Genomic DNA, 23,552 nt, shown 5'->3' with positions numbered 1-23,552 from the left:
TATTTCACCTTCCTCTACTGTTCAAGCTATCCGTCTCTGGAATGCACTTCTCCTGACAATTAGACAAGCCCCAAGCAAATTTGTTTTCAAACGCATGTTTCACAAGCACCTGCTGAGTGCAGCACAAGTGAGTTAGTCCTCCTCCTCTGCGCATATGCATAGTGTTTATAATATGTATATATATATTGGTATTATTTATATTCATGTGAAGTGTGAATATATTGGAAGTGAAGTGAAAACGAAAGCCCAGAATAGGCTGGAATAGAAAATGCTGCAGCGACAGAGGGCCAGGCCCTCTTAATATTGATAGATAGATAGATATATTGGTACTTATATAGCAATATGTCTTATGTAGTAATATAATTTGTATAATATTGTAAATAATGTTGTCATTGTCCAAAATAGCTTAGTTAATATAGTTGTTAAAAAATTGTATCTAAATCGGTTCAGCGATTTAAGGCGTGATGAGATGACAAACAGACATACAGAGTAACTTTAGCATTTAAAGTATTAGTAAGGCATGGCTTTTGTACCTATTTAATATTATGATTGAACATTGCATATCTATAAGAAACAGGAAGTGTAGAGCTTTAGCTGGAGTTTTTAGTTTCTACTCGTAGGTAATAATACTAATAATGCATTGTCATCAATCCAATCCTCTAGACCTAGATTTCATCGTCACGGAGTTTGTAACTCGATAATCTCGGGGTAGGATATTATGACTTATGAAGTTTTAATGTTCAATCTTAAACGAAATTAATACGATTGTTCTAGTATGGACACTTTGTACAGGAGTGGCTCAATTATTTTCTTTTTTTTTCTTTTGTTCATAAATTACAACCTAATCCTAAAACATAAATAAACACACTATAACATCTTAAGTTACAAATAAATTCAACCTTCATTTCAAAAGAAAGTACGCAATTCATGTCAATATTTCTGCGGTTTAATATAGCTTTTCAATAGAAAGGACTTCTATAGAATTCAAACTTTTTATACGGTATTCATATTCAGGTTTCAAGCTCTGAAGAAAATTATGTTGCCTAAAGAGCGTAAAATCTTGAATTATTCAAACATATTTAAAACCCTTGCGTAACTGTGAATTAGGAGCAATTTCGTATCCAAAATTACATATGTATTAGAGCAAATACGCAGCACTTTCCTTAAGATTTCTACTGTATGGTATAATTCATATTTTTTCTTCTTCTACCTAGCGTTATCCCGGCCTTTGCGAGGGTCCGCTTTCCTACTTGAATTTCTCCAGTTTGCGCGATCCTGGGCGTCCTCTCGTGTGAGCCCGTTTTCTGTTTCTGTTTTCACGACATCGAGCCATCGCTTTTTTGGTCTGCCCTGGGGTCATTCATATTTTATTTACATACGACTTTTACTCGTATTTTTACATAAATATGCTAAATTAATTTAATTTGTTTTGTAATAGCATTAACATTATTTTTATTAGCTATGTAAGTTACTAACACATATGGGTGTATTAGGCCTGAAATAAATGTCAATTTAATTTAATTTAAATGCCGGGGCGTAGCTAGAGTATATGGCGCCCGGGGCAGTCACCAAATTTGCGCCCCCTGACGACTGACAAAAGTTTCCCTGCTGCTGCCTTTTGCCCATTTTGCACTTGCCCCCTCTGCCCCCCACCTCCCCCCCTGGTTACGCCACTGGCTAAATGTAATCTATTTATTTTTGGTTCAGCTGTCCGTTTAGTCTATCTGATTCTGGATAGGCATCTCCACGTTTTTCTGTGTATCGACTTACTGATCGATTTTCTATTTACATTATTAGGACATTTAGGACTACGTCGATTGCCGCCGGTACATATCTATAGGTATACCGTTTAACTGCCGGTTGATAAGTTATTATGGTCAGTTTTAGTCTCAATACTCTGCTACCTTCTACAATAAAGTCACCGCGCAACTTTGCCAACTGCATGAGATAAGCGATAAACCTAGAATAAGTACATGGCAACAGCTCTAGTTATAGTCTCGTTGTTTTTCACTGTGTTGACTAGGTCGATTTTTGTAGGACTGTGCTAAAAATATTTTTTACTAGTAAGTTCCTTGCCGCCGCTACATATCTTGATAAGAAATTATTATGGCCAGTTTTGGTCCATACTCAGTTACCTTCTACCACCGCCTGGGATAAGTAGTAGCCCTATTAGTAATTACATGGCAATACCTTCATAGTCATCTCGATGTTTTTCTGCGTGTTGACGTCCATGACGTCGAGCAGGCGGCGCGAGCCCACGCACATGCGCACATCGTTCACTGTGAAGTTGCTCGTCGGCACCCTGAAACAAAGCGGAGTTTAGGGGAGCGTCAACAGAGCGTCGCTAGGGTCAAAGGGGAGTGGACGTGGCGAAAGATTTGCGGAAGTTCGCCTGTTCGTCGAGACTAATGGCGTTATTCATAAACGCGATACAAGCCTCAATTAAATATTAATCGTTTGTCTTAATCTGTAATTTTGGCTTGTAAAGTTTTATGAATAAGGCGGTAGTTCTGTAAATACTATACGAAACAAATATTTATTGTAAGTACGTATATAAACTTCAACATAGTGTCCCACGAAACCGCGTCGAAAAATTGTTTTTCTTCGAGGAAATTTATTTGCTACACCGGTAAAACTTAGGGAGTAGCTCTGTAAATGCAATAAACATTATAAACGTAGCTAATAAGATATGTAATACGTAAGATATTTACATGATAATGTTTTACTATCATTATATTCTTCATACTTGTCTTTAAAATGAATTGATAAAATTGCTTGAATAAAACATCCGTTTTGTTTATAAAGTGAGCAGACTTTATAGATTAATTACGTGATAAAAGTCATAAGTGATTAAACACTTAGCCGTCATGCAATTCTATTTGCTTATTTATTTTATGGAACAAAAGGAATATCTAATTATTATACACGCTGTTCTACGCAGAGACACCATGATACCGCGTGGCCCCGAGCCCCCGATTCACTTGGTCTTGTGCGTTAGTCTCGCGCCGTTTAGGGGTTAACGGCCAGAGGGCCTTCCGCCAACATCGAAAAATCGTTTTCTGCCTCTCTATCCCTCGAATTTGCAAGAGCGATAGAGGCAGATAACGATTTTCGGTGTTGGCGGTAGGCCTTCAGAGCTCGTTAAGGTTGCTCATATGGTTGCGGGATCGAAACGATAACGGCACGGCTTCCTAATTGGCCCAGTTACCGTACCGGCAAGAGGGGAAGAGGGCATAAAATGACGATTGAAATTTATGACTTGTATATACAGCACAGGAAACACAAATTAAGGTCAAATCATATCGCAAATAACTGCACTTGAATTAAATTTATTCGGAAGGTGCCGCTCGACTGAAACTTTCTAAATTTCTAATCTAACTAAATGCACTTCATAAATTCGCTCACGTATCCTCAAACACTTAGGTTAGTAAAATCATGCTTAGAAATTGGTGAAGGTGGTAGTAGACTGATTTTTATTTTACTGAGATGTGTAACGAAAAGTATTTATAGTCATCATCATCATCATCATCCTGTCCAGGCCGGTTTCGGCCTCGGCGACTGGGTTTTTCTGGTTAGTGAGAGCGACGATCGTGAGCTCTCAAGTGGCTGACGTAGCCTATTTTCGCGGTAAATGTACGACCACACTCACCGCAGGTCAGCACCCTTCCGACAAAATTATAGTTTATGACCGCAGGTGGTCGGGCCTTTAACTGGTCACGCTTCGCGTCGAGTTCGAATCCCCTCTGTTCTTCAAAGGCTTGCACTTTTGAACTCACTGTATGCCTCCACTTCGGCCGATCTTGTGCCGAAGTCTCCCAGTGCGATGGTTCAATGTCACATCTCCGCATGTGTCGCTTCAGCACATCTTTGTAGCGCAGAAGTTGGCCGCCCTGTTTCCGCTTCCCACTTTGCAACTCTGAGTAGTAGATGCGCTTAGCAACTCTGGCATTAGACATACGGGAGACATGACCACACCATCGCAGCTGTCGCAGTATTTATAGTATGATGAGGATGATGATCCTGACCGAATTATTAGTAATATTTTTGCACAATTTTTTGAGAAAGATTATTTTGCCGTATACGTAGCACTACCGACTACCGAGGTTTGTGCTTGAATCCACCATTTTTGACCACCACTCAAATATGAAAGGTTAAATTCGATCACTCTCGTGATGTTTGTAGCAACGTCAAGTTTTTTACATACTGAGATGTTCTACGAGCTACGGCGTAGCGATCCGTAGCGTAGATACCTACAGTGTAAAAAAGAGAATATGTAAGTAGGCAAGATATTATTGTTACCAATCGGGCAATTCGAGTTTTAGTTATTCGATCTGTTTCCGATATTATACTGTAAACCGAAATATTTTCATAGAAAATAATTTAATTTGTTCTTAGAGGATATGATACTGATCTGACAGTGTCAAAAGTGATATTTCTTCAACGTCACTTGTGTCACTGACAAATCAGTATCAAATCGAATAAGTCAACAATTCACTGAATTATTTTACCCGATTTGTAATGTAAACTGTCTGTATTTTCTCGAACCGTCATCCCGAGTCGTTCTTAATTATATTCTATTCTATTCTAAGTCATATGGTGACAGTTCAGTATAGTATGAAAAATTTGGTTTCAATGAAATTCCGCAACATGGCGCGTGATATTACTGGTCAGGCTTTAGAACAACTAAATCCCTATTCAGAAGACCTACAGCGAAACTGCAAAGCTACTTACGAAATCGTACTCGTCTAGTTGCCGTGTTACTCAGAATAGGACCGCGTGGCCTTTCGTCGGTAAACTTTGCTTACATTTTTAGAGCGCTAGTTAATTTCCCTGTGGCATTATTATGTAACTGACAATTTCTCACATGCGTTTTTCTCAGAAAACCTTAACTGTCAAATTTACATTAGTTTAAGACGGCATCCTTGCATCTCCTACATGATCTCGTATACTAGTATTCCCATTTCAAACGATACAGTGAAAGCGCAAAAGAATGTAAAAAGCTGCACTTCCGGTCACAATGAATAAATTTGTTTTAACGGGCAAATAAAGTACGTCACGATTTCCTAGTTTATATGCTACATTCATAACACAATCATTTTATGAATGAAGTTTATCTTGCTTTATCACGAAGTTTTAAAATTTACATGTTCTTGACCGAATTTGGAAAGCTGGTAATTTTTTTAAATGGTATTTTCTACTAGAAAGAAACACTTTCTACTGCAGCAAGTCTGGTTGCAGTAACGTAAGTGTTGCTACAGTACGAAGTCCTTCTGGTTTTAGGTAGAGATATTTGCCATTTTCAAAATTATCCCGCTTTAGAAGTTACTTTAATGCACCTTATGTTACTAAACTTGACACAGTCTTATGAAATACTACATCCCTTCCCATCCCTACATCCCTTATATGGATAAGCTCGCCTTTGTACCTAAATTTATATGAATTTCATGTTAATAATTTTTGTTTTGTACAATAATGTGATTTACTACTACTACTACATATCTTATGACAATCACAAGGGTACAATATTTAACTTTAACCAACCGCCAACCGGTCATATTTTTTACAGGACGACAGATGCCACTATTGCCATTAGCATTACTAATTACGTCGATTGCTAGACTTCTACTGTGACACTACCAGCAACACAATTAACTAACCACTAATAGACCGTATCCCTACGCAATAAGGTTCACAAATGTTCAGCTGTCTGTGAGGATGATGTATACGGAGTACGCCTCGGAAATTCCACGCGCGCAGGTGACAAGCAACCAGAGGGCCTACCGCGAACCACGTTCGACGTGTTGCCTCTCTGTCGCACTTGTAAATTCGTACGTAAGTGTGACATGGGAGGAAACATGTCGAACGTGGTTTGCGGTAGGCCCTCTGACATAGCTAACTTCACGTAATGGACGGGCATAGGCGAACTGTTTCACACTGCGGCGTAAATATAATGTTAATTAATACATATATACGGCAACACGGCAAGTAACATGCTTTAACTAGGTATATTAACTATCAGTCAGTCATCGATTCGCCATTACTCAAAAATCTGAAATGTTGGTGCAAAATGTGCAAATTACATTTTGTCAAGTACCCATACAAAGAGATTCAATGCTTGTTTGTGTTGACAGATAATGTTAATTCCGTTTTAAACAAACAAAATAAAGTCAATATTTAAAATACGCCGTCCAATCATATGCTGGGTGCAATAGGAATAGACTTTAAGATTATTGTAACAAAGTAAAAAATCAAATGTATAAAAAGTTAGATAAATCATTGCCAATCACAAACATAAGGTAACATGGTACATGTTTAGATAAGATGAATTAACTGATGAATAACAATTCATGTACATAAATACACATCCGAGTCAAAACCAAAAAATAATACCTATGTTTAAAAGCGTTTAAATACCGGCCGGACACAATCACAATCTACTTAACGATTTCGTCATCAAACTCCCGAAATTTAAAAAATCTGTAGACGCTTGCCTGCTCGCTGGAAAAGAAAATTTTATATAACCTTTTTTCTTCTTATCATCTAATCCTTCGATTCCAACAGGTCTACGACGCTCGAGTAACTACACATTTAGCATCGCCGGCTCCCCAGCTATAATGCGGATCCGCACTCTGCTTCGGTGTGCGAGCGGGTTATCCTATGTATAAGCATATTAAAGGCTGTTTCGCTCACTGGCCGCAGCGACCTTGCGAAAGCAGTCGAATCGAATTTCTGCCGCCCCTCACTACCCCCACTGCTGAAACCGGATGGGTCACTTGCCCACACTGCTGAAGAGAAAGCGAATTTATTTGCTTCTATCTTCGCTGAATCTTCACGTCTAGATGTAACTGGCACAAAACCTCCTAGTCGCCTAGTTTGCGAGACTTCTATGTCGGACATACGCATACGTCAGACGGAGGTTCGCAAAGTGCTGCAAAACCTGGACGTGAACAAAGCAAGTGGTCCTGACGGAATTTAAGCCATAGTTCTTAAAACCTGTGCACCTGAGCTATGTCCCATATTGACGCGCCTCTTCCGCCTCTCTATGGCTACCGGCCAGGTTCCGAAGTCTTGGAAGCTTGCTAATGTTCAACCAGTGCCGAAAAAAGGTAGCCGAGCTGACCCTGCCAACTATAGACCGATTTCGGTCACGTCCATACTCTGTAAGAGTATGGAACGTGTACTGAACAACCGACTCCTGGCATACCTAGAAGCGAATGACCTGCTCAGTGACCGGCAATATGGGTTCCGCCGAGGCCGGTCTACTGGAGATCTTTTAGCGTATGCCACGCACATTTGGAGTGACGCCATCGAGAAGAATGGAGAGGCTTTAGCTGTCTCTCTAGATGTATCGAAGGCCTTCGACAGGGTTTGGCACGAGGGCCTTATTAGCAAGCTACCGTCCTTCGGTCTACCCACTAGTCTCTGCGACTGGGTATCAGACTTTTTGAGGGATCGATCGATCCGGGTTGTCATTAATGGCTGCTCGTCCGATCAGATGGCAATCAATGCCGAAGTCCCTCAAGGGTCCGTGCTTTCAGCGACCCTTTTCCTGCTCCACATAAACGACCTGCTGCAGCCAGGTACGTTCGGATATGCAGATGACACCACGGTTGTTGAAAGCTACATACCCAATTCACGAGCTAGTGGAGCCCAAATTCAGGCGCTCAGGGAGGCTATGGTCGAACGCATGAACGTGTCACTGAAGGCAGTCTCCGATTGGGGCGAAGCCAATCTGGTTGCGTTCAATGCTAGTAAGACTCAGGCGTGTCTTATCTCCGCTAAACGGAGTCCATTCCATCTCACTCCTACTTTCCGAGATGTATCCCTTCCGTTAACCGACCATCTTGAGCTGCTCGGAATCTCGCTGACCTCGAAACTCAACTTCGGCCCGCATATCGAGTCGAAAGCACAGTTAGCGGCAAAAAAGCTAGGCATCCTCAACAAGGTGAGGTAGTATTTTACACCTAGGCAGCTGCTCGACCTTTACCAAGCACAAGTCCGATCGTGTGTAGAATACTGTTCTCATCTGTGGGATGGCTCTGCAAAGTACCAGCTTGAGGCGCTCGAGTCAGTTGAGAGGAGGGCCAAGAGAATCATAAATGACAGCAATCTGACGAATGCTCGACTCCAAAGTCTGAAGCATCGTCGCAAGGTTGCCAGCCTGTCGATCTTTTATAGGATACATTTCGGAGAGTGTGCCGAGGAACTGCACAACCTTATTCCTCCGTCCCATTTTTACCATCGGACCACACGACAAACGGCACTCCGGCATCGCTTCATGGTAGGAATTCCAAAAATACGCACGAAGCGTTTTGCTTCCACATTTCTTATGCGAACTGCCAAGGAGTGGAACGCCCTGCCCGAGTCTGTGTTTCCGCATGAGTACAATTTGGAGCTCTTCAAGGCAAGAGTTAATAGGTATATCTCATAGGTAAGCGTGCTCCACCGTAGACCACATCGTCACTTACCATCAGGTGGGATCGTGGTCAAACGCCTGCCTATTCATCATAAAAAAATAAAAAAAAAAAAAGCGACGTACGGCTCCGCATCAAGCTAGGGACGCACTTAGCCCACGTACGCACTACCAACGTATGCAAGGCATTATGAAATCTGAACCCTCTAATTTATATGCTTAGAAACATACTTCGTCATGAGTTGCGTTGTCATGCGTTGCGTTGCGTATAACAAGTATGTTTCTAAGCATACAAATTTGAGGGTTCAGTTCAGATTGTCATAATGGATTGAATACGTTGCGTAGGTGGGATAAGTGTGTACCTGCCGTCAGTGTGATAACGTAGTGAGTTGGAGCACAGAATAAGTAGTAGTACTACCGTACAGAAAGGACACTTCCTACAAACCTGAACCTGAGCCCCTTTACACTGGTCTAACGTGAGCCTAGTAGATAAACAGAGAGAATAGTCGGCCATTGCACGTGTCGTTTTGCGGTTGCGCAATCTACCGTAATGTAACCCGATGTAAGCCGATTTTTCTCTCACGCCGTCGGCACTGATAGGATCGACATATATGCACGCACTAGCAGCTCGAAAATGGCGTTTAAAGGTGTAATTCTAGAGTTAGCATGCTAGACGGTGCACGTGTCAAATCCCCAAAGTCATAGTGGGGAAGCACCGCCAAAAGACGTCACCATCAGGACTAGCATGACTGCAAGAATAAGTGTACAACTCTCACATAATCTACTTTATTTGAATGTGTACTGATGACAATTCTTATATCCTTGGAATTGTGTGCGGTTCCAGTTCTTGCCCTGTTCTTGACAATTTGAGACCAATGAGATGTAGCTTAGCGAAAAGGTCCGTCCTCAAAAATTTTATTTTTGTATTTGGTTGAAACTTCGAATTTGATATTTTATTCTAAATTACATACAATGCATCATCGTCCGCAGATAAACGCAGAGCATAGAAGGTTTGCATTACTTATTTTATTAAGCACTGAAACTTCTAGAGCAAGACGCGCTATTTCAGCGCAGTTTAGGGTGCCTAACCAAGATGCCAATCGTTTGCGCTACGACAACGAAACACCATCTATTTCTCTATCGCACTAATATTTAAGAGTGATAGAGAGACGGAAAGCGTTTCGTTGTCGTAGCGCAAACGTTTGGCATATTGGCTAAATTAAAATTAAATATATCTTTATTGCAGACCCATAAGTCTAAGCCTTCTGGTAATATTTAGCATGAATGACCCGGTACAGTCCAGCGTTGTCACTGTTGAGTTCTGCTGTAGATACTAAACCTAGGTTCCCGTTTTCTGCACTTATGAATTACGTGGGTCAACAACTTGTTTACACATAAATTGTCCACAACACAATTTGTAAGTGGCCGCATTCAGGCAAAGACCAATTTCGACACTATTTTCTACAGGTTTAAATTTTTATTTACAGCTGACTGAAGGAGAGACACCGACTGCATAGAAATACATTGGCCAACAACCATTGGGCGACATCGTTGTCTAAAAGCAAGAGCATTGTATGATTTTACGTAACCGTTATTTTAGGTCACATGTTTAGCACCAGTTTGTTTAGCCGCAATATCAAAACAGACAGAAAGAGTGGGTACGTATTTAGAAGAAGTTCCATCTCTGTCTGAAAAAAAAAGACGCATGAAAGCTGGACGTTGCGAATAATGCTGTTTTAGCAGTGGGGGACACTCCTTCTTTCGGGCGTTCTCGGCTCCGTTCGGCTAAGCATTGCTCCGAGCGAGCAATTATTAGGGTTGCCACAACTTGACGTCCCTTTGCGTGGAGGACCACAGATCAGATATTGACTTGAATTTTGACAACCCTAAATAGGCGAAAAGGATAGTGCCATGCCATACATTAGAAAGGGACAGCATGAGTCGTCCCTGGATCGCTGTCAAACTTTGGTTTTGTAGGAAGTGTCCTTTCTGTACGGTAGTACTATTATTTATTCTGTGGTTTTAGTACCTAATGGGCGGTTACGCGAATATGATCGATTTGCGAATTGCGAACGAACTTGTGAATAACAATTAAAATAAGCTTTTAGGCATGGAGACTATATAACTTTTAGCCGATAAGTAATCAACAAATAATAACGAAAATATAGCTTTCATTTTTCGCGCAGAAAAAAAAACCAAATCGATAATCGGCGCTAGGAAGATTCGAAAAACTCGATTAGCAGATAGTCGGAGCACGACCCCGAGGGTTGTCAAGTTTGCCCACGAGAGAACGTGAGTTTATACTCACGTTCCCTAATAATGTACTTTTTCATTTCTCATGCTCTGAAAGAGGGTCATTGTTGTTCTAAAAGGTGTGCAGAAAATGATACGTGTCTGCACTAGAGCATTTTACGGTCGAAATACGTTTTTTTTTTAATTTTTTTACGATAAGCAATTGAAATTTGAGTTTAAATGGAATGGAATGGTTATAGAATTTTCATTCTGATATTTGATTCTCCATTCCATAAATAACGATACTTTTGTCTGAATTTTTTATTGAAAGTATCCTCAAGAAATACTATAAAAATGTATACTTAGTCATGATTTAAAAAAAACACGTGCATTTTACCTTCCTCGTATTCGAAATGAAAAGTAGAGTGTTTAAATCGGGTGAAAGGCATCATTTCTGCCTTGGACTATTGGCGCTCTCACTGCGTTCGAGCGCCAAAATACCTCGGCAGGAATGAGTGCCTTTCATCCCTTCGTTAACAATCTACTATTCTTTTCGTATCTTTTTAATTAGGTACTAGATTGTAAATTTATAATTTTTGTCGAAAATAACCGTAACCGATTGTCGGTTATTTTTCGGACATAACCGTAAACGAAACCGGTTATGAAGTTGGCCGGTTATTGTATTCCCCAGTTTGTATTTAAGGCGGTTCCCTGAGCCAGAAGGCGAAAAATCTCCTTACATTATCATGTTTTCTAAGAGGATGAGGAAGAGGATGTAGTTCTTGACTATATTATCTTTAATAACATAGCTTCCGATACACGAATTATGACATTTCGCTCGATACAATTAATTCCCAAAGTAACCTCTAACTCGGACTTTTAATCCAACTTTACTCGGTTATTTATTATGTGATACTATAAACAAAAAAAGAAGAAAAAACAATCGTAACTTAAATAGTAATTTCATAGCTTTCGAATTTCGATATTGTAAGGTAACGTTTTTAAAATAAATAAAAATCGACAAAATTCGATCAAAATTGACACTTGGCGTGCATTATCTTTCCCGTTCTTTCTTGCGAAAAGTGACAGTGACAGCGGCAAACCGATGGATAGTTCCCGTAGTGAATCTAGTTACACGTCTGTTACTAATAACGTGTTTCTTTTGACGTCGACTTTACCTACTTTGATAATGAACGATTAGCTTTGAACAAACGTAGTTATTAGTTAAATTAGTCACTCACCATAAATGAGAACACGTTTCCTTATCTATTAAAAAGTTATGATTGTTACGTTTTTTCTCTACAGATAGGCATTTTAATTTTACAAATATTTTATAATTTAACATTTTGCATTTATTTACATTTACATACGATATTTTTGTTACCTATTATATGTTTTTGGTCGCGTGGAGATTTTCTGCCAATGTTTGTTTTTTTTTTACATAATCCCTAAAAATAGATAGTTTTTTGAAAAAAACCGGCCAAGTGCGAGTCGGACTCGCGCACGAAGGGTTACGTACCATTACGCAAAAAACGGCAAATCTTAATAAAAAAAATAAGTGGGGGCTTCCATACAACAAATGTGATTTTTTTGCCGTTTTTTGCGTAATGGTACGGAACCCTTCGTGCGCGAGTCCGACTAGCACTTGTTTTAAATTATCGTAGCTTACGTCTTACGTAGAGATAACGTAATTATATATAAAATAAAAGATAGTTTTATCCTATCTTCTATGTAATTTATCGTTAAATCTACAAAAATAAACCAATAAAAGTTGTAAAATCGAACAAAACTTTTACAATTCATTACATGTCTGTTAAAAAGTTTCAAACAAAATTGTAGCCTATGAAGGTTATGAATTATATTACAATACATTATTTAAATCATTTACCGATTTTATACTTTTTTACATATTCGGCCTCAAGCAAAAATATTATACCAAATTATAGCCAGCATTAAATGAACGGATATATATAGTATTATGATACCTTTGGGTATGGTGCTTTACGCACACTAGCGTCCCCTCCCCTAACCCTGACACAACCCCCCCTTTTGGCATGAAATATGTCCCGGTTGACGGTTTTTATCTTATTTTTGAGAAAAGATAAGATAATAGATAAGATAAGATAATAATTTATTTCATTTTAATCTTAGTTGGTAAATACATAGTGGTCGAGTCCTCCTATTAGGTATGAAGTACCTGTATCAGGAGACATCGCTCTTCCAGAATTACATTTTTTTTTAAATCTATACTAAGAGAAGTAAATAAAGTTAACATTAACATTATAAATTTATAATGAATTAACTAGTTTGCCAAATTAACAAGAAAAGTATTAGAGTTAGGAAAAAGTGTCAAGGTAAGAAATAATCCCTAATAAATTTTAAACAAAAAATGTTATATGCAACTTTTTGGTAAGACTTACCATATTCATGTATTAACTTGTTGAAGTTCAATATACGAGTAACATAGTACTTGATAGTACTGACAGAAATCCTATGGGGAAACCAGCTTGTGCGGTTAAATTTTGTCGAAGTTCATCTAGCTATAACATGAATATGGTGCATCATATAAAAAAATGGAATATAACCTTTTTTGTTGAGAATTTAATAAGGATTATTCCTTTCATTCTTTCCCCAAAAAATAAAAAATAAAGTCAACCGGAACATATTTCATGCTAAAAGGGGGGTTGCGACAGGACGAGGAGGTGGGTGTGCGTAAAGCACCATACCCAAAGGTACATTCATTTCAAGCTGGATATAATTTGTTTTTCAAAAAACACAATTTGACCGAATCATTAACGTAACCTACATATCGCCGCATGCGACGTTATATTACCATGATTTTGCTGAAAAGCTACACGTGAGATATTTCGTTTACGTCAACATAAAACTATCTCTATCTGCGCACTATTCTTTCAATTATTTTTTATACATTCAGAAATTACGCAAGTTATTTGTGCAACAAGAGAGGAAAGTTGGTTTTTCTTGCGAGTGTTTATTTTGAGTCCCGAGAAAGCGAAAGATTCTATAATTGAATCACGAGCGAAGCGAGTGATTCTAAATTAGAATCTTGAGCGTAGCGAGGGACTCCAAAACACGAGATGTAAAATAACTTTGCTCTCGTGTTGCACACATAATTTTTCACCTCAGTAGTGAGAACATATTAAAGGTTAAAATGTATTTCGAGTTACACAAAGTAATACAAAAAAAAAGTATGAAGTGGCAGTTCATGGCCTTCACTAAATTAAAAAGCTACTTTGTTTCACTCCCTGGAGTGAGGAAAGTCGCACTTTCTTCACTCAAAGACTCTCGAAGACTTTCTTCAGACGAAAGTAGGCTTGTTCGAGCTGCAGAGGTGAAAAATTAATGTCGCTGTTAGCACTTCATTGGCCAACACGAAACTAGATTCATTTCGTATTGTAAACCGTCGTAAAAAAAAAGTACAAAGATCTGAGTCTTTAAACATACTGCATTGAAGCCGATTTAGACAAAATCTGAAGTAGCTGATAGAAGACAGTGAAGGAGAGCAGAGCTCTGTCTTACTCTCCCTAGACGAGTGCTATAAATGACGTAATAGGTAACTATGATGACTGTACAGCTTGCAGATGTTTATGCTGTCCCAAAGCTGACTAACCGTTTCACGCCAAAATTGACTGTTTTAAGAGCATGGATTAAAAAAAATACTATAAGGTCAGGTGTCAAGTGGAATAAGAGAAACCGAGTTTATTTTGCTCGAGGCAAGAAAAAACCGTACGAGGATAGTCCTTCCACATAAGTATTTTTAACCTCCTAAGTCCTGCGGTACCAAATTTTGTGCATAAAAAAATCAACCTTCAGTCTCAGCATTAAGTAAGTTACTATAGTAATAAACACCGATAGTACATATTTCGGTACAAATTTTTTAGATGCCTTCCGCTTTCAAATTTGAATGCTCGCGCGGAATATTCTGACAGACCATAGGATGTAAAAAGTCTGTTCAGGACTGACAGCAAATATTTATTATGTGCAAAAAAATGAACAAGAGGCCTCTAGGACTATGACGTTTAAAAAAAGCTGGGACTTGGGAGGTGTTAATTTTATTTATGCAATAAAAAGCTAATAAAAAAATAATATTTCAAGTACATATTATCATTTAATTTAGTTTTTCATATCTCTAACTATTTATTTTCTCTACAAGTGTTTCTCTTGCCCCATATTTGTCTTACCCCACCTCCTAACCTTGGGCAATTTCTGCAAGTAAAATAATAACTACCACAATTATGTAATTTCAATCACCTTATTTGTCATATTTCAATGATATATATTTAAGAAATAAAACTACGAAAAGGGATTATATCGCGTATATTGAATTTATAATACATACCGACGTTTCGAACTCTTTACAGCCCTCAACCCGTCACCCGTTGACCACGAACGCTGTAAAGAGTTTCGAAACGTCGGGATGTATTATAAATTCAATATACGCGATATAATCCGTTTTCATAGTTTTATTTCATGAGTAACTATCGCGGTAACTGAAGACAATATTATATATATTATATATATTTAACCTTTTAACCGCTCAGAATTTTTCAGCGAGCGTACTCGTGTCGCCGCCGGGTACAAAGTTACATGAAGTTTTGTCTTATTTATCAGACTGCAACGAAATGAGCTAGATATTGTATGTCTTATATATCAGACTACGGGGTTACCTTAAATAAACCAGTTGTCATCTGAGCTTGGTGTTTGATTTACTACAAAAGGTTACACAAACATTATTCAAACGCCAAGTTCCTGGGTGGAAGGGAGCTACTGAAAACCTTACTTTAAAGTGTGAAGGTTACTTTGACAGCGTCCGCCATAACAGCTATAGTTGTCCTTTGCGCTGTGGGTACGACTAGTAATGGCATTCAAAGGGTGAACAAATAAATAATTTAGAAGCAATCGGGGCCATAAAAATATAAACATACCTTAATCCCAGTCCAGTTTTCTCCTTAAACAGCAGCGGAGTTGTGAATCCATTTTTCTGCAGATATGCCACTGTGAGCTCCGTGCCGAACATCTCATGTATGGAGCCAGGGTGCTCGAAGCGGGGGCTCTCCAGCTTGTCTGCGAGGGAGAACCCTCGGCCACCTTCCACATCATCATCTCCGAGGGCCCATTCATCTGAGTAGAGCTTGCGCTGCTTGCGTTCGCGCTGATGAAATTATAAATATTTTTATATAAAAAGTATGCAACAATATTTTTAAAAGAATGTATTTCATTATGACTACACGTAAGTATTTGAGCATGTCAGATGCACCAAATATCTTAAGAACAAAATACTTTTTTGCAAAACATTTTACTGCAACATAGGTTTTGAAACACTTGAAAGGATGTATGGTTCATATCATGGTGCTTCATGGATTAAATAACAATTACAGCTAATCACTTTGTCTGACATAGCTATCCAATCCTATTTGTATATCAACTGCATAGATTAAATTGAAGGACAAATTTAAGTTGTTGTTTTGTATAATAAACTAAAAAATAATCATGTTCATGTTGAAATATAAATGTAGAGATGCAAGTGTACGCTGCCTGGTGTCAAGATTTGAGTGATTTCATGGTTACATACACCTGAACTAACACATTGGTAGGCTTTCATATTTGATTTTTCAGAACAGTTAGGTATTTCAGGTAGAAAAAAATAAGCATCATACTTCACTTTTTATTTATTTCTAGTTTAATGCTTTATTCAAGAGACTTAGAGTTCTGAAAATATGCCTAACATAGATTTTTTGTCTATCTCAAGAGATAATATATAAACTGCTACTTAATTTTTTTTTGTTTTTTTTTAAACTTATTTTCATTTTATTGGTAATAATAATTCATGGGCAAATTACATTTAAAATACAATAACTAATAATCTTAAAATTAACATAAAACTAAAACCTTATTATATATTACAACTTAAATTGACTTACAATCTAGCTCAAACATGAATTTTGTGTTATCTAATCTATGAGTATAAAATTGATTGCTCCTAACAGAAAATGGCAATTAGAGTCCACTGTAACTGAAATAGGCTCTGTAAAAGTTACAGCTACGTAGAAACCAGTAACTATTACCAAAGATAGATATAACTCCGTAACTATTACTTTCTGACCAGACAGACTTTCACTTTTAACACTTCAAATGAATGAAGATGTCGTGTTTTTGCGTCTGTTACCTTTACCTATTTACAGCTACTTAAGCTGATCACAGCAAATTTTATTTATTAAAATTATTAAGTAGTAGCAGTATTATTAAGTAAGTGGGTTACATTTTTAATGCACCTCGAGGCCAATGAAATCTTACGACCAAGAGAGAACTGTGCCTAAGTAGGCACGTAATTATACTAGCATAACAATAAAACTGATGCGAGGGCTGTTTACCTTCGCGGACGTAACAAAGAACCCAGTGTAGTGACACGAGTCTGATTCGAATAAGTCTAAATATAAATGAAACGTTAATCATTACAAAATCATTTATTTGAAATCGTAGGCATACGTTTTACGAGTATATTGTTTATCAAGCAGTAGCAATAAAGTATTGCGAATGGACCGATCTCGCAGCCGAGTCGCCGAGTAATCGTGCAGTGTGGTCGGAGTTCGGCTCGCTCGCAGCTATAGAGCGCACGCCCCTGGCCGGCTGCCCTCTCCGCCAACCCGCAGGAAACGCCTTCGTCAGGCCCTACCAGATGCTCAGACGACGTCGAAGCCGGTGCACGCACCTTATCTACATAAACGCCGCTACTTCGCAATGCCGCGGCCTACGGAACTATTATAGATTTTGACGCCTTCTCGCATGCGCGAATGCATACGGCCGCCGCGTTTTAAACACGGTCGCGGCGTGATCGCAAAAAAACTGAGTCCGATGACCCATGATGACTATCATTAACATTGATAGGATATTCCCAGACACTATTTCTAACACATTCCTGTAACTTTTATTAATCGATACACGATGCAGCGATGCACCATTTCGTGTTTACGTGATCCCAGATAAAGCCACCATGGCGTCACCCGGGACTAAATACGTAAAAAATTAACAATAAACACTCACCAGTTGCCTCGCAACTTGTTTTTTGCTGTTCGGCAGTGTTTCCGACATGTTTCTATTAGTCAGAAACACTGCACCGCGAATTTAACACTATTTTACGTAAATATTTTACACAGAGCACGGGAAAAAGCAACGCAATCCACCATTTGCCACGGTCGACACTACTGCCAACATCGCGGCGAGTAATCACTCCGGCATTTTTCTATAGGTTGGTACTATACGTGGCGTTCTATTGGTTTATTTATGGATAAGAATACGGCGGGAGCATTTGAAACATCGCAAAGACAATGACGTTTGTCGATCTTATTTACGATTTAACGAATTACTTAGCGGAGAACATTATCTTTATTTTACCTCGTGATATGAATATTATATTTAAAAATAATAATCAATTACCTGTTAACGCCGTAAAATCTTATTTTTTCATTTGACATAACGTAGTAAATTAAATTAACTAGGCACCAACGGTAACATACAATGTTGGGATTAAAATTAAAAAGGTTCATTCCACAGGAAATTTTCCTCGTTTATAATTAACTTTTTATGACATGTGTAAAAGCTTGAAATAAATGATTATTTTTTATTATATAATGGATTAATGAAATCTGACCATATTCTTGTATAAATATTTGTTAAAATCGTAGCATAATCCTCTATTTTTATAAAAGTCTGTAATAATATACCGGCTGGCGGCTAATCAACATATAGACACATCGCACACGAGCTGACTTTTTCAGATATTCCGTGACCATAGAGATTTTAGCCGCCATATACCATAGATATACTCTGGCACAGCCACTTTGTCAGTAGAAAAGGGCAAATTTAAAAAATGTAGGCGCGAGGGGTTGATCCAGGTTGATCTCCCATAGAAAATTTAATTTTTGTGCCCTTTTCTACTGACAAGTTGGGTGTGTTTCAGTATAATAGTCAAATTAAAAGACCATGGGCAACTTTGTATGGAGCCTGATCCAAAAACCAACACAAACCGCCAGGGAGACAGCGAGGATTTGACGAGGATTGTAAACAGCCCGCCGGAATAAGTTTTCAATATATTACTAGAGTATTTGTTAAAAGAAGTTTTGTGTTGTGCGTGTTGGCTGCCGCTGCAGTCCTTAAAGACGATGACTCGCCGATTCACATTTTGCCGATTTTGAGGGCCTATACAGAAAGTTATATGAGAGATGAGAAGGAGCTAAGTAGAAAATATAGTCTGTCAAGGGACTGTCTCATTTCAAACATAGACAGAGAGAATCATATTATCTTTGTCTTACACTAGTACTAGCACCCAAAAGAAAAGGATGAGTACCTAGTTTTTTTTTTGTTCTTATTTACTGACAATTTGATTTCAAAGATAGGTATACAAGAATCATACTGTCTTACGCTAGTACTAGCACACACAAAAAGGGATGAGTATAGTTTTCTTACTTTTCTTTGTTAGTACCTACTGAGTACTGACTGACAAGTTGTGTTTGCCAGACTATAATAATGAGGTTAAAACCCCACAAATTATAATTGTTCTAACTGGAACCCAAAGAAAGGCTATTAGTATAATTATATTACTCCTTTTATTTTGTGATTATGACCATTAGATAGCTTCGCAGGACATAGTACAGTATTGAAAACAAAATATACGTACCTGTATGAAAATTCGAAAAGGATTTTATTGCCGTGAGCTACCAGTTCTTAACTTCAAATCAAGAATTTGGTCTAATTTTTTTAACGATTGTAGCGCCATCATCTCTAGCGCCATCTGAGCTTAGTTTTGCGCGTTTATCCTCATTGTAGATGGCGCTCTTCTAGATTACAGAGAGACAGAAAGATGGATGATCCTTTAAACTTAGAGGGATTTTATTAGGTAAAAACGTTTTCTATAGCTTTAAACCACAACCTTTTATTTAATGTTTTTTTTTAAATAAATATTTTTAAAATTCTGCCGATTTGCCGGGAGGGGAACGTCAAATGTATATGTAACGTCAAAATAGCCATGTCAGATAAACGTCAGTCCATACATTGTGTATGACCATTGGCCGACTATTTTCGACAGAGGGGAACGCAAAGAGTAGTATAATATATAGGGAACGCCTGTTAGTGGCTGCTCCGTTTGGTTATATCCTCCTAGTTTGTGCGTAAGTGAGATTAATAATGTCTTCAATGTTCAATGTCTTCTTTAATCTAAAATGTGTTAAATGCCGAAACGAAATTCGGACCCATTTCGAAGCATATTAGAAATTCCATATTCTGATTATTAATTTAAGATCCGATTAGAATTGCCATATCCTTTTTAAGGCGATTCAAAGACGACCTGAATTGATCAGAAATTCAGCACCGGAATCCCTGCGCTGAATTTCTGATAAATTCAGCTCGTGTGTGGTGCGCCTAAGTCAGATTCAATAATAAAGCATTCGAAAATAGTTATTTGTTATACAAGGGTGCAAAGTTGTGTTTTACCCGCGAGTGTAGAATTGAAACACGAGCAAGTGAAAGGATTCTATAGGTGAACCACGAGCGAAGCGAGTGGTTCTAAAACAGAATCCTGAGCGTAGCGAGTGTTTCAACACACGAGAAGTAAAATACATTTGCGCCCGTGTGTAACACAAAACTTTTCACCTCACTATAGCGAGGAAAGTGCCACATCCGCACGTTAGATCATCTTCATCACTGGAATCACTCATTTCTTTACGATATTATAACAGAAAACTCTGGAAGTTGTGTATTTTTACGAGAGTCGGTGAGAAAAGGTTTTAAGTAAAAAATTAGTTGACAATATTGACATTTCTGATGTATGAAATGTCAATGATGCGTTTTGAAATTGCATCGACTCAACTTGTGCGTTCAGAATTATATTTAACATCATTATAAAAATAAACGTTTTTTATGGAATTTTAAGGTTTATGACTTAAAATCATTAAATAAAGCTAAATTTGGTATTTTTATTAGATTCTCAAACCATTTATTTAATGATAATTAATATCGAACGAACCATTATCATGAGCGTCTTATGTTATGTCAAGCTACTTAAACACGCTCCATCCAAGGTCAAATTACTTTCCCCACTAGTGGATAAAACGCGTTTTTCCCCGCTTGTATTGAAGGATAAATGACAACTTTCCGAGCTAGTGAGGGGAAAAATACTTTTCACTTCTCATGCTCGTAAAGTTCTCCTTTGTGCTAGATGTAGGCTGCACAAAATGCTACTTTTATGCTCTAGTGCACAAAGTAATTTTTTTTAAAGACTAAGACAACAAATTACTGCCATAGTTAAAAACATGCTCATCGAATTAGCATGCTATAGTACTAACGAGTTTCTGCAAAGAGATCGTTGCACCCACTTATAAATTTTGTATTATATTTTACGCCTACTGTTACCATGTGTAATTTGTGTATAAAGCCCTACTTACTGTTACTGTTGGTTCTGCAATTGTGAACATGTAAATAAATAATATGCAACACTTAAGTTATAAATTATATCAACTTAGTTATAAGATATTGACGTGTAAACTGTATTTAATGTATGTTTATAAATAAAGAATCTGAATCTGAATCTGAATAGTATATACACAATAAAACATAATCGGATAATATTGTTATTCCACTTAATTTGGCCCGTTTTTTAATAATCCGTGTTTTATATATTACTAAATCATTAAAATCTTACAATACAGCATAGTTATTATAGAAATAAACTACAAAATGTAGTTATAATTTGGCAGTATGGATAAAGACTTAAAGTACCCTCCACACGAATTGCGGAGCGAAGCCGTGAACGCGAGTGTGGACAGTACGCTAATCAGCGAAATCGACACCACACTCGCGTTCGCGGCTTTGCACCGCGATTCGCGCACGGTTGTGCAGTGGGCATGAATCTAGTATAACTGGATCGGTCATGATGGGTGGGGGAAAATGACCGAACGGGATAGTCTTATGTATATTTCAGTAGGAGTAGCAGAGAAAGCGCTGTTATTGTTTGTCCTTGTCATAGTTTCACTTTTCCACCGCTGCCACAACCGAGGTTGTGGCAAACAAATAAGTACGTGACATGTCATGTTTGTTCGTTGCTTGTTTAATTATTGTTGTTTTGTATGAAATTGTGCTTTCTCTTATGAAATATAGTGATGGTTAGCGTTTTGAATGCTTGAACTTTGATAAAATAATGGTGAACTGTTCTGTAATCGGCTGTAATAGCCGCTCTGAGCAAAAATATGAGATACACACGTAAGTACGGTATTTTACACCTTCCTCTTAACGCAATATGTGAGAATAACATCGTAAAATTACGTTACACTCAAAGCAATGTAGAATCAAACGATTTCAATAAAAATATCACAATTATTTACGCAAATTAACAATACATATTTTGTAAAATTATCCGCCCAAATTACGTAGGTAGGTAGGAGTGTGAGGTCAGCCATTTTTAAACTTCTTCTTAATTTAGCTGCATAACAATCATGTTAGGGATACCAGATGAAAATATCATAATTTTATGGGTAATTTTGACCTCGAAGTTTTTTCGTACTTCTTATTCCAAAAAAAAACAAATGTGAAGATTAAATGTGGTGTACATTAATTAGTGTGATTGCGATTTGTGATTTCTTTAAATTAAAACCCATAATACATTTTATTTTACGTTTTATTTACTAAACATGTTTAGTTTTGTACCACCTGCGCGAATTATAGGAGGTATTTCATTGTTCATAAGCCTAAAAAGAACGGCCCATTGACATTTTATTTAACAATTTTTTAATACCGTCAAACAAGCTAACTTTGCCTCCAGGGTAATCGCCCCAACGTGATATCAAATATTGGGGTAATTTTTACCAATATGGTATCCCCACGTTTATTACGTCATCTATGTCTATCCCTTACGGGCGCACGCGGTAGGCCGCATCTATAGAAATATACTAGATCTATGGCTTAAGGTAAATATGACGTGTTAAAAATTAAAAAAGAAAGGAAAAAAATGTATTTTATTTGTTTGCCATTGTTTTATTTTACTCACAATCGAAGTGAAAAGCAGTGTGTATATATAACTCAGGCACAAACGCCTATTTTTATCCTCGGCTATATTGGTCCTCGCTGCCGCTCGGACCAATAAATTGCCTCGTTTGAGAATATATCGCTTTGTGCCCTTGTTGTACAATCTACTATAGTAATATAAGGTAAATTTGATATTTTTATACTTTCTTCGATTTTTAGTTCCTGAAAGATGAAATAAAATTTGGCAATAGTGAAGTATAATATTATGACGATTTATGACCGTCATGACATCACACGTACGACATTCTTAAATTAAGAACTGGAATTTCTAGGGCTCATTCCAAACCTATGATTTTGTAATATGTCACATAAAAATCAGAGAATTAATAAGGAGCCATTAAATTATTACGTAAGCACTAAAGGGAGGTGGAGGGTCATTGCTTGACTTGTTTTTGATGACATGGGGATAAGGGTCTAGATGTGATTACGTCAGCAATATTCTTTCAATTTCGAGTTTTTTTTATACACACTAGTTATAGTTGGTCAAGCAAATCTTGTCAGTAAATAGGAACAAAAAAACTATACTCATCCTTTTCTTTTGGGTGCTAGTACTAGTGTAAGACAAAGATAGTATGATTCTCTCTGTCTATGTTTGAAATGAGACAGTCCCTTGACAAACTATATGTATTTTGAAGCATTACTTCATAAGGCTACAGAATACATACAGCTTGACAGTTCTGACCAAAGAGTAGTATAATATTGGTTCTGACGCAAAACATTTATTTCATGTTCACCCAGGTAGTATTGTATAAGTGGGCTGCTAAATTGCATTTATAAATGTTGCTATGTCCTTTTCACGTCAGTATTATGATGT

General features: G+C 37.7%; 1 protein-coding gene across 1 annotated transcript in view; it reads right to left on the bottom strand.

Moving 5' to 3' along the window:
- Positions 1-18,079, bottom strand: part of LOC134750211 (jmjC domain-containing histone demethylation protein 1) — a 37,341-nt gene extending 19,262 nt beyond the window's left edge. Inside the window, exons 1-3 of the mRNA XM_063685344.1 lie at positions 17,708-18,079; positions 15,592-15,818; positions 2,191-2,302 (exon numbers count right to left, since the gene is read on the bottom strand). Of these exons, the coding sequence (XP_063541414.1) occupies positions 2,191-2,302; positions 15,592-15,818; positions 17,708-17,755 (387 nt within the window). The 5' untranslated portion in view covers positions 17,756-18,079. The remainder of the gene's footprint in view (positions 1-2,190; positions 2,303-15,591; positions 15,819-17,707) is intronic.
- Between the last annotated feature and the right edge of the window lie 5,473 nt (positions 18,080-23,552).

Source organism: Cydia strobilella, chromosome 19 (assembly GCF_947568885.1).
Source record: "Cydia strobilella chromosome 19, ilCydStro3.1, whole genome shotgun sequence".
Lineage (NCBI taxonomy): Eukaryota > Metazoa > Arthropoda > Insecta > Lepidoptera > Tortricidae > Cydia > Cydia strobilella.
The sequence above is the reverse complement of the archived record's forward strand: the minus strand, read 5'-3'. Positions and strand labels throughout refer to the sequence as shown.